Source organism: Seriola aureovittata, chromosome 17 (assembly GCF_021018895.1).
Source record: "Seriola aureovittata isolate HTS-2021-v1 ecotype China chromosome 17, ASM2101889v1, whole genome shotgun sequence".
NCBI classification, from domain to species: Eukaryota; Metazoa; Chordata; class Actinopteri; order Carangiformes; family Carangidae; genus Seriola; species Seriola aureovittata.
Genome location: NC_079380.1, coordinates 8,175,221 through 8,188,074, shown reverse-complemented (window position 1 = coordinate 8,188,074; position 12,854 = coordinate 8,175,221). Strand labels below are relative to the sequence as shown.

General features: G+C 43.8%; 1 protein-coding gene across 1 annotated transcript in view; it reads left to right on the top strand.

The window, feature by feature from the left end:
- Positions 1-12,854, top strand: part of cacng2a (calcium channel, voltage-dependent, gamma subunit 2a) — a 65,226-nt gene that overhangs the window by 30,809 nt on the left and 21,563 nt on the right. Inside the window, exon 2 of the mRNA XM_056401369.1 lies at positions 10,831-10,914. Within this exon, the coding sequence (XP_056257344.1) occupies positions 10,831-10,914 (84 nt within the window). The remainder of the gene's footprint in view (positions 1-10,830; positions 10,915-12,854) is intronic.

Genomic DNA, 12,854 nt, shown 5'->3' with positions numbered 1-12,854 from the left:
GATGTATCTACAGTTCCCCCAGCATCACGCCTTTAAGTGTTGTCTCGCACAGATTTCATTAGACCCATTTGGCACATTGTGACACACAGTAAACATGTACAGTCGTCGTTGTGCAGTCTAAAGGTACCTTACTTTGGAAGAAGCTTCGGCAGGAGACATGTTTATTTTGAAAGAAAGCACTTCCATATTTGTATGTTCACGTTTTGTCATGGTACACAACGCTCTGCCAGGTCTTATAGCAAAGCGACGATGTTCACCAGCTTTGACGACATAACTGCACAACAAACCAAGGCATTAGTGAGGTGTCGCTGTGGTCCCATTATAATTGGTGATTTTTGGTTGACATCACCCCGTGGGTGAGTCAGTGTAGACGACTTCAGACTCTGCCTCAGCATCCTAATTTTTATTCTAACACTGAATTTTCATAATTTTACACTAGCTTGTTGGATTGGCAGAAGCACTGAATGGTACTGGGCTGCAGTTCTATCGACAAACCAAATTTACATGTAGTAGTTTGCCTCTGTTTTCGGATTCTCCACGGGGAGAGGAATTTACAACACTTACTCACCAACTGTCAGTCGAACCGTTTTCTCTCTCAAGATTTGAACTGGAGTCGATTCCTCTTTGACTCATTTTACATTATCCAAAGCACAACTGTATCTATTTTACTGTATTTGCCTTGTTCTAATGACTGTGTCACTGTGGAGGATGAAATCTTAACTTTAGGGATGGAATAACCAGATAAACACTAAACAAGGTGATTTCACTTGTGAGTTCATCAGTGAAATCCCCGAAATCCTCTTGTGTCTAAGCACATCTCTAACAGCTGTGTTTAAACTAGGCTGTGTATGTTTCTAAAGACTCAGGGATCGCAAATAGATGCAAACCAGTGTCCCCCCGTGGAGCTGATTACATGATCGTTATTGGCGTAGGTGAGGTGTTGCTTTTGCAATTGCTGTTATTAGCGCGAGGTGTTTACTTGGCCTGCGTTCCGGGAATGCCTCTCCCTGTGGGTGCTGCTGCTGCGGCTGCTGCTGAGGGACTCTTCTGAGAACTGGACAGCTCTCACCCCGTCAGCCCAGAAGGCTGTGACGCACTCGCGCTCTGACACCGGTGACTCACTGGTTCCCCGTTCCTGGATCTGTGAAATCTCATCCTACCCTCCATCGCGGTTCCTACCCTGCTCCGCGACCTCGCATGTCCCAGTGTGTCCACACATCTGAGCTGAGACACACAGATGGACCACAGGCAGGAGAAATCCCTCCCACTCATCAGACCTCCTAAGATTAAACAGCAGAGAGAGGAGGCCTATTGTAAAAAAAAAAAAAAAAAAAGGAAGCTAACTAGAGGGAAACTAACATTTATCTCTCTTTCACTACGGAAACTTAACAACCTGTAACCCTTAAAATCAACTTGTGAGCGCCTGTAGCATCTTGGATGTAGTTTGTGAATGTGTTTACACTGTGTTTTTTATTGTTGAAAAGGTTACACCACTTCACATACCAGGACAAACTTTGCCAGATGAGCGCAGGTCAGTTATGGCACAGAAAACAATGGAAGACATGGAGCTAATATTGATTTTTTTAGACCGTTTTCCTGTGGAGCTTTAGACCCAGTATCACTTTGGATTTGGAGCATTTTATTAAAAGACACATGAAACAGATTAAAATCCTAGTTTCCATCCTCCTTACAAAGCTCTGGTTGTACTGTCCTGTTCCCAGCAAGATGTGGACAGAATGGAGCAAAAAAGAGTTCGCTGCTCCTTTTGGAAGTGTTATCACAGGCAATCTCTTACCTTGCTATTTCTTTTCCATCAAAACAAAGTCTCAGGGGTAAACAGACCCGCACGGTGCTGCCACAGACGGTGGCGATGGCCCTCAGCTCACAGACAGATGTGGTGTTTCACGTCAAAAAACAGCAGACATCCCACCGTTCAGGGCAGAGAGGAGCGGCTTTGTTGGGCAAGCGCTCAGAGCAGAGCCGTGGGAGGTCAAATGACAGTCTAACATCTGTCAGTCATCCTCCAACGAGCTGAAACCTGACAGCACCTCGCTGCCTACGTTAGTCTGCCTCCCACATCACCTACAGCTACAGCTGCTGTGTTACATACCTGCCAACTTCTCCGAGGCCTGAACGATGCCTCTTTATTAGCAGACCTGCTAATAGTCCTCTTGCTCCCTGGTTACCTTTTGTGACCACATTTCCAATGCAAACACTGAAGTAAAATTTTGTAACAGCTCTGAAAATTGATGATAGCACCCAGAGGCTCCTACATGAAAACACCATTTTCAGTTTTGGTTATTTCACATGAAATATTTCAGTTTTTCTATTTACTCATTTGAAAGGGGCATTATAAAAAGGTTGCATATTTCCATGCGCCGATCAGTATTTAATAATTTTTGAATCAGGATTTGACAAAGTGCTTTTATTATTATATCACTGTCACTGTTCCCATGAATACGTATAATATTACAACTGTGTTTTAGTATATTATCTCTCATCATCTGTTTATACAGCAGCTTCCACCCATGGGTGTTCACTGTTGACAAGTATTACACACTCGTGTATCTGCTTACAACTACATTACAAACCATTAAATGTTTATATATTGCTTATAAATGATAAATGCGGGACCTGAAGTTAAGTGGTACCATTATTTATATATCCAAAGCCCCCTCCCTTTCTCTTACTGTAAAACATTAAAATATTTCAGATGATTCATCCTGCACTTGAGGTCATATGTGTAAATGATATCCAATCAAGTGTGAGTCAGAGAAATCAGATAACATGATGTGGAGAGCCAAAGTAAAACCAGAACTCTACTCTGTTCTATTCTGTCCCTCGGACATTTGTGGCTCAGTCCATATGTTTAGATAAGATCTAATATTGTTGTATATTCAACAATATTATATTATATTGTTTTATATTATTATTTATAGACGAGACCAAGTCACAACAATAACAGTACTCACTTGAAGATTCATGGGAACTGTAGTTTTTTTCTGTACTCACAAAGAAAACATTGTTTAATTTTGTTAAAATCATTCAGATTTGTCATAACTACTTCTGTAATGGAGCCGATTTGTCTTAGAATAAGGAAAGTAAACCTCAGGAATATACTTTTTTCGCTGTAAGTTACAGAAACTGATGTACCTTGGGTGTGAAAGCAGGACTATCATGGGGTTGATGTGGGTGTTTGGATGTCAAATGGCAAAAAAATTCTAAAAGTGAATGATTGTGGTTGAAGTGACTGCACTATATTAAGTTCTGCCTCTTCCTCCACTTTCTGATTCAACAGCATGGGTGAGGGAGGTGTGGGTGGAGGCAAACCGTGGTTCTACAGACCGAAGTCACGTCCATTTTCAAATCTTGATTTGATCAAATGCCTCCGAAAATTACACCCTGTCCACATATTCCATTTCACTTTGAAACATGTCACATTACTTAAGCTAAAGATGCTCCAGCTGTCATTTTACTGTGTCTTTAAGTCTTCACACAACAGCTCTGCTCCAGCGTTGACATGAAAAAAGCCTGTTTTCACAGCCTGAGATGCCCCACTACATCTGTGGTGCGTGTGTGTGTGTGTGTGTGTGTGTGTGTGTGTGTGTGTGTGTGTGTGTGTGTGTGTGTGTGTGTGTGTGTGTGTGTGTGTGTGTGTGATGATGGGAGAGATGGTGCACATGGGCCTCCCTGCCTTAACGGGGTCATTACCAAGATGAATATAGTGATTATAAGGATGAATAAGGTGTGATTATGAAGATGAATAAGGCGATTAGGGCTCTTGTCACTGCTGCTAGGGCGGCTGTTCGTTAGGAGAGAGAAGATGTCACCGTGTAACATGCGTGAACCCATTACCTTTTCATCCACAGGGGATTTATAAGCACATACCTATACATGCATGCATGCACATGAGAATGCCGCAACACTGTAACACCAGACCAGAGGAGACCATTTGTGTTCATTTGTGCGGTTAAATGACCCATGTATGCAATATATCTCTTTCCAATGGCTGTTCGGTGCTGTAATCCCACTTATGTGTTCGACCCAAAAGGACAGGAGCATACCTGACTGCATCTGCAGGTTGCTGTGTGGAGCTAACGCTAGCTTGCAGGCTGCTGTGCTGGTTCTGTAACAGCAGCTGACTAATGTTGCATGCTGTGTCACTGAAGCTTCTGTGTGTCCAGGGGTTAATGACACCTCACCAGCTCTGTCCATGTGATCCCCCCCACCACCAGTTAGCTATAACCATGGCAACCGAAGCGAATGGTCCTGATGTCCACATGGCAACGGCTGCCGTAGGGACTGATGGAGGTGGGAGGAGGAGAATGTGGATTGGGAGGGTGGGGGTGGGGGGGGTGTTCTGGATGCTGACGCACTTGGTGGCTGCCTGGAAAGTTTTTGAGAATGCCGCCCACTGACGAATCAGAATCAGGCTTGAATCTCTCTCTCTTTCTCTCTGACTCTCTTTTAAACTGCACCTCCTACTCAGTCAAGAGTCCTCCTGACCCCCCCCCCCCCCCCCCCGCAACCCCCACCCCCTCCTCACTCTACCCTCGCCATCCCTTCATGCACCTCCTCCATGTTTGTGTCTCATCAAACCTTTGTCTCTGTCTGCTGCACTGTGGCAGCTGTGATTGTGTTTGATCACTGTTGGAGGGTTTCGTGTGTGTGGGCAGGCCCGACCCGGATGTCTCTCTCCTCGGGCATCTGGGAAGGATTTGTCCAGTTCTGCTGTTTTCTTACCTGCAGATATGAATCTGATAGCAAATGTGAATACAGTGTTGTTCATGCACCCTGAATATTTAATGATTATATGGGTAGCATGAGGAGTTCCATGTGACTGTGGCAGTACCATAGACCGTAAATAAAGATGGACGTGGCCTCCGTGACATCACCCTTAGGTTTCTGAAGAGCAGTTTTGAAGCACAGGATGGGCTGCTCCGCTGCCCCCATCTTGACAGTACCTGAACTGCCCCTAAAGCTCAGTGCAATTGTAGTGCCTTGTGTGGTTTTACACTGATAGTCCATTGGGGTGAACGATGACATCAATCATCTTAGAAAGAGACAGCCCTACAAATTGATAAAGGCAAAGAAATTAGGCTAAAATATTATGTGCATCCGATCTTGTTGTTCCTGATTTTGTAATGTGGTCCCGTCAATCATTCAGGTACTGAGACAGCTGAGATGTGGGGGTGGGGCAGAGAATGAAGATTAATTGAGAGTCAAGGCGGGAGAAATGACTTGTAGTTGCCTTGAAACTTGCAGAAAGTCCTTAGCGGCAGGCTTCTCACTCGGAGAAAGATGGCAAAAGAGAAAATGAGGGGTGTTCTTTTCCTGTTCCTGTCCAATAACCAGGAGCCAGGGGCCGTGCTCGTGGTATCAATAGTATTAGAAAAACCTTCTCAGCTGCATCATAGACCTCTTTTAACCAGTCGACACCTAAACCTTGGAACGTTTCCACATTAAGCAGAGCTCTGCCTCAGCTGGCATCAGTCCAAAACCCTGCACCTATATGTGAACATCAGCCTGGGGAAAGCAAAAAACATGAATAAAGAGCAACGCAGTGACGTCACTGGCCCAGGAATAGCTTCTCCTCATGGTTATGTGTTTTTGCCAACGAGGCCTGAAAATGGGCTCGACGCTGACCGAATAAACCCTGTTCCCTCAGGACTAGACCCAGAGTCATGCTGTGGTGGGTGACTATAAATCGACATCCATCCACCCCCCACCTACACCCCCCACCCATCCACCCACCCCGCTTCTCTTTGCCACAACAACCCCCCTCTTCTCCGCTGCACTCCACTCTTGAGTGCTTCTCTGTCTCTCCAGGCTCTGTGGTAATGAAGTGTTTTATGGCTGCAGAGGACAGGAGGGGACGCAGGGGCAGGGGGTTAGCCCATAGCTCATTCCCACTATAGGGGGGCACAGTGGCCAGCAGTGACTGGGCTGATTGAGTAAGTCTGGACAAGCCCCCCTCAAACTAACCTGAAACACACACATATATACACATCACCAGACCCCAGCAGAGGGGTCCACGGGGGTGTGGCAATGGGTCAATCCCAGCAGGACATCTCAGATAACCCACTCCCTCTTTTAATGACAGCAGCTCCACAAATTATCCCCACTTGATTCATACTGCTCAGTCAGGCAGAGCAGGCTATCCAGAAATCAGGTTACCATCTCGATTGCAACATGATCCCAAACCTTGTTCCCAACAAGGGTTTGAAGTTCGGAGGGTTTAATTTTTCATTTGTTGTGTTAAATTATCTGAAGCCCTTTGAGACCGTAACAGTGATTAAAAGTTACACAAATAAGCTTGACTCACTGCCCTCAATGTCGGGAAAACATTTTTTCACCTTGTTAGTTAATTCTTCACGTCATAATGTTTGTCTTTAGAGAATTAAATGCCAAAAATGTACAAAACCTTTGACATCTTGTATTTTAATATCAAAATCTCACTGGGTTTCCTTCCTACTGAGCTACATCGTATTTCTCGCTCAAGTATATTTACATTGACTGGTTTGGCAGGCGCTTTTATCCAAAGCAACTTACTTACTTTAGCTTCATTGCAGTTGGAGAACTTGAAGTAAGCACTAAGAACAAAATATGTTCAATCAGGCAAAGTGCAAGGAGATCAGGTAAAGAGGTGCACTGAAAGTGCATAGTAAGTGCTAGTTAGGCATGTCAGGGTGTTAGAGGTGTTAGGAGAGGAGGTGCTCTCGGGAAGAGGTGAGTCTTCAAGAGCATTCGGTTGCTTGTTCCACCATCGGATCCACAGACAAGAACAGTCTGGACTGAGATTGTCTTGTGTGTAGGGAGGGCAATGCCAGTGGCTGAGACAGAGCATAAGCCTGTATGATTGGTATCAAGTAGATGGGTGTAGATCCAGAAGTCACTCTGTAGGCAAGCAGTACTGACTTGGATTTGATTTGGGTGACCATGGGTAGCCAGTGGTGGTCAGTGTCACAAATCCACAAACAAATCCACTTTCACATCATATCAGTTACCGCAGTTACCAGTTTCCCACTTGTAAAAATCATTCTTGTCAACATCCAAGTTGTAATTACGACAGGGAAAGTAGGATTTTTGTGAAGTGCCAGCAAAGTTGTCTGGTAAAAGGTATAATATGTCACTTTCCTGCATTAAAATGTCTAAAAACGACAAGATCTGTTATATATTTATTTGAGTTGAGCACTTACATTATCCCACGTTTCCAAGAATTATCAAACCTAAAGAAATCCGTGGTTTTAATTTAATTGAATGCAGCATAATTCTGCATATACTAATCATCACAGTCCTGCAGTTAGTCACACTGCAACTTTGGAAACCTACTGCTAATTAAACTTCAAGGAGACATCATGAGGTTTTTCTTAGATATAATGTCTATTTATTGTTGTCCACCATTTTTTGGAGCCACCCACACTTTATTTAATTTTTTTCAGGTGTGAGCAGCTCCTCCTCCTGAGCGAGAACAGTGCTCATCAACAGCACACTCAAAAATCAGCAGTATTTAGAAGGCGTCTGCTTTGAGCATACTTCATTTTGTCACTTTTCTAGTGTGAACTGCTTAGAATCAGTATGAAGCATGGTTTTGAGACACTGCATGAGTCTTGTGTTTCAGTGTTCACTCCTAAAATCCTGCATCCAAGTTTAGTGGCTGTAATTTATTAATATTTAACAAAACATTTGCGATTTTAAAAGTCTCTCTGTGCCTTATCTCTCGCTCGTTCATCCTGTTCCAGTCAGATAAATTTAAAACAGCAAAATCAAGACCCAGTTTTTCTTGCGGCTTTTTAAACACAGAGCTCTTTAGTAATCCAGCGCACTGTGCTGTAAGTGCAAGTGCTGCTCAGTGAATACAGGTGTTTCTCTTTGAGCGATAAGTGTTCTGACCTGCTACACACCTGAGCCTCTGGTAACACCTCTCCATCCAATAGTGGTCCCCCTGCCAAAGTTCTTAATGGCCAAACAGGTCCTTCTACGCGCCGGCCCTGCGTTCACACTCACGTGGGGAGGTCTCTGAAATGAAAATGCCATTACAAACCATTTACCAGCCTGCTGAGTTTACATGTCTTACAAGAAAAGGACCGTTTGGAGCGGTTAAGTGTCACATAAATCTTTCAGCAGGCTAATTGAAGTGGTTCCCCCAATAGGCCGCTCTCCACAGCTGCTATTACAAATCGCACAACTGCGGATGGGACGGCCAGCTGCAAAACCAAATCTTACACCCACTTGATAACGTTGTTAAGACACACACATGGTGCTCTGTGGGTTGTTGCTGCTGCTGCTAGTTTGCTCAGACAGCTCCACTGGGAGCTTGCAATGTAGTCGTATGTAAACACAAGTCATCTTTCTGATGAGAGGAGGCACGAGTGTGTGCCCCCCCCCCCCCACCCCTTCTAGAAATGCTACTTATTTAAAGCTTATTTGAGCGGGCAAGTTGAAGAGGAGCATATTGTTATTTCCAGCATCAGCCTGAGGGAGTAGTTGCAGGAGGCGGCGGGGTTACACCTACAGTATGCACCAGCTCACTTCTAAAAGCTGAGGTGCTACAGCTCGGTGCCGAAGCTTCTCCAGCACAGCTTCTGAGGATTACCTGTAGAGATCACCTTCCATCTGATTGGAATAAACTCAATCCTAATCTCCAGTCTTCCACCGAAATAGGAACTTCATGTCATATATCAGAGCATCAAGTTCAAAACCGTGCAGGTCCGTTAAACTCTGGAGGGCTTTTTCATGGCTCAGCAATTACTGAGGCCTAAACTGTGACACTCAAACTTGATGTATTCCACCTCCCACTCCATCTTCCCTCTCTGTCCTTCAAAACCTCTCTGTTCCCTGCCCTTCCTATATTTATCTCCCCTTCCCGTTCCCATTACATTTTCTTTCTCCCTGCTTCTCTCTCTCTTTATCTCCCCCCCTGTCTCTAGTCCTAATTGCCACAGAACCTGTTGATGAAAATTGATAAGTGTTTTTTGATTATGGGCCAGAGCTGAGACAGCGGGAGAGAGCAGTGGTGCACTGGATTGTCTCCACCGAGGATTAGTGGGTTTTTCAGGTCCCACAGTTGCACTGAATCGTTTCCTGGATTGAAGCCTGTGACGTCTGTTTCCATGCAACTGTTTTTATGCACATTTTCAATATACAGATAAAAAACATTTGTTTTTACACTTGGCTCAGGTGGAAAAGTTGCTGTATTAATATAAACTATTATTATGTATTAATATAAGTGCAATAGAAAAGACTTCATGACTTCATCACTCAAGCTTTCACAGAAAAAACTAAAAAGTCAGTTCTGTGGTAAGTGATGGAACAGAAATCATTTTTGTTTGTTTGAGCTTTAACTGGCGTCTTTTGATTTGCATCATCTTGTTGCTCCCCTTTCTTATGCAATGGTTTAATGGCCTTATTATTGGTGCCACTACCTGTTTATTTTAATGAACCAACCAATAATTTTCAATAGTAGTGGATGGACACTCACTTAAATTGTCATTTGCTTTTACCACTGGTTTTACTAATTCTGTTAAAATTTGCGTTGCATTTGGACGGAAACTCGACCAGTGATGATCAAAACAAACATTCTCCGATCTAAATCCATCCATCCTGAGCTGAATCTCTTAACAGACGGCGGCGATTGCCAGCCGGCAGGTAGCTCCAACACAAACACTGTACGCATGTGGGAGAGCAGGCCGACGACGCTTTGATGGCTCTTTTTTTTGAGGTGACACTGTCTCTAATGTCTGAGTGGTCATCACCGAGGGGGTCCCTCTCTCTCCACTGCATGTGGGCCGTTCACAAACTAATAACCGCACCCCGCTGTGCCCATCATGCCTTGCTGCCAAGACCTCCTAGGCAACACCTGGCACCATGGTAACCAACACCTGTTCACCTAATTAGAGGGACACTGGAGGGAGAGGAGATGAAGAAGTTAATGAAACGCTAATCTGGTCCAATCAAACGCCCAGGCATCTGCCTGCTCACTGCAGCAGCAGGTCGCCTTAATGGCTGCCTTATGGGCGCCTCCCCCGCCACGCAACCTTGAGTGACCTCATCAATGCCAAAACTCCTTTGAGGGGCTGCAGATAGAAGAGAGCAGACAGGAGGAAGTGGGAGGGAAGCCGTCTTGCTGCTTCCTGGATGGACAGAGTAGCTGGACAGCGAGGTGTCAGCCAAATGAACAAGCATTAAGAGATGAGGTTCCCTGTGCACAGCAGTTGGAGCGGCTCCAGGTCGCACCAGCTGCACTGCTCTTGTTTACAAGCCGCCACCTGCTGCCGGAGAGGCCTGGTGCTCGGGTCCGCTTTCTGAAGAGCATCTTCTGGTCTGTGTGAGAGCCACGACCACAGAAAAGGGTCCAATGATATCTGTGCTGAGAATGAATGAAACTGCAAACTGTCTTATATGTTTTGTGAGTTATTAAAAGATATAGAGCTGCATCAAACATATTTTTTATATTACTGATTAATCTACTAATTATTTTTTCAAAAAAATGACATCTTGAAATTACTTGTTTTGTCCGAAAAGTCCAAAAGCCAAAAACACTTGTCTTTGTCTTGTCTTTTTATTTAAAAAAGACAAACAAAACCAGAAAATTGAGGAACTGGAACCATTGACGACTACGTCTCTGGGTTTTTGTGCCTTTTTGTGCTCATTTTGTCTTTTTCATTGTTTTGTGTCTGTTGTGTTAATCAATTCATACAGAGGCAGTAACTGATTAATCAACTAATCATGTCAGCTCTAAAAAATAAAGGTTTGCAGATCAGCAGTTTGCCTGGTTGGTTTCTTCTTGTATGAACTCTACTGAACTCTTTTCTCTGTTTTTCCCAACAGGAAACTTCAAAGGGATGTGTAAACAGATAGACCACTTTCCTGAGGAAACAGATTATGAAGCGGACCCATCTGAGTACTTCTTACGTGAGTATCTAGTGCACATTGAAAAACTATGCGTGTTAGATTGTGATGGTCTTTTTTTTTTTTTAAACTTAGAAGTGACCACAAAGAAAAATCACACCAATCCTTCCTTCGCATGTTCTCTTGACATTTACTCAGAATATTTTTGAAATGTGTCCCACTTTTTGCTCCGTCTCAGACTGGAGCGCGGTGCCAGTAACTGCTCTTGGCCCGTGTGTCACTGCTGTCTCTGTCTGCTTTTAGCACGAGGCTGGCCAGGCTGAGCCCTGCCAAGCAGCTCGTCTGTTTTTACTGCTTGGCTGTGTGTAACATAACGTGCAGTGTTACAGTCGGCTGTGTACCCTGTAAACACAGCCCATTGATTTCTGCTCTCTTTTCCTTTGTGCAAGCAAGACAGAGATGCTTGTCGAACTGATTTGCCTGCTAATCCTAAAAATCACAACAATGACTTGGAGCTCATGATGTAGTGTTAGTATGGTTAGCTCAATACTCTCCTCTAACTGGCCAGTTAATGTGTGAGACCTGTTGTTTGTGAGTTAGACTCCTGTTTGTATCACTCCACGGTCATCGAGTCACCTGGTTAAACAGCAACATCTTGTGCTGAAAACAGATGTTGTTTTCCAATATTTTATGTTTTGGTCACAGGCCTGATACTTTTCATCAGTGGTCAATGAATGGTAATCCTCATTTTCGTTGGTGGGATAGTGTAGCCAATTGATGCTGGAGACAGCCGTTTCTATGGTCACTGTCACAGTGTAGCAACAGATGCAAGCTAAAAATGTTTCTATGGTTACAGCTCTGCTCCACTGTTGTGCAATAAACAGTAACACAGAAATATACAGGATATAAATAATGGTACTCAAGCATGGGGTGGGAATAACTGCAAATATTATCTTTATTTCACATACTTGCACATTTTGAGTCATCAGTGAATATACTTTTATTTTTTTACTTTAGTTTTAATTTGGAGGCATGGCTGGGAAGGGACAGGCCCGGTGGACAGAGGCACAGGGGCCCAAATGATCCTGGGGTTTGAAGTGAACAGCTAATGTCATTTTGGGAAGTCAAGCAACCGCAAACCACCACAAAGAGACGCAAGATGACAACAAAGATAAACAAAACAACGTGTGTCTTTGAATATTTGGCTCTCGCTCTGTCAGAGGGTTGGGGGCTTTTTAAATGTCTGTGCCCAGGGGCCCACTGTCTCATAATCTGTCCGTGTTTGGAGGGACAAGAATTAAAATGTAGCTTATAGTTCTGTTGTTGTGGTCCAGTTAGTGGGATTTTCTTTTTTGCTTTGGACATCTTTTCTCTTGTGGCAATCTGCTCAAACAGCTTTGATAAGAAACTTTTTTGGATCACTGCATTAGAAAACCATTGGTTTGTGGATCATGTCCATATTGAAAAGTTTCCATGGACACATGTAGAACTGTAATATTACTTCTGCTTGAATTCAATACCTGTTGACAGTCTATATACTGTGGAAATATAGTATATAAATGGTACTTTTCATTATAATCAGTGCTGGGCAGTAACACATTACAGTACAGTAACAAGCAGCCTAGTATGAGGGACTGAAAGTCAGTCATTACATCACAGCTGTAATCACAATACTGCTCTGATATTTCAAGTGTGTGTGTGTGTGTGTGTGTGTGTGTGTGTGTGTGTGTGTGTGTGTGTGTGTGTGTTGGGGGTCAGCCAGGAGTTAGCTGGAGGGTTCTTAGCTGGCATGCTGATGTTAGCTGCTGCTTCAATGTAAGTTGGGGAATTCCTGGTTTGTTTCTATTTCTACGTGTTTTAAATACACCATATGTGACATGTGAGGTGTTTAAAGGATGGTTTTCATAATAAGGTGCCCAACAATGCGACAGTTATTCTAGCTGTAATCATTCCTCTAATGATAAAAAGTTTATATGTGAGTCAGACAAATCAAGTGAGTATCC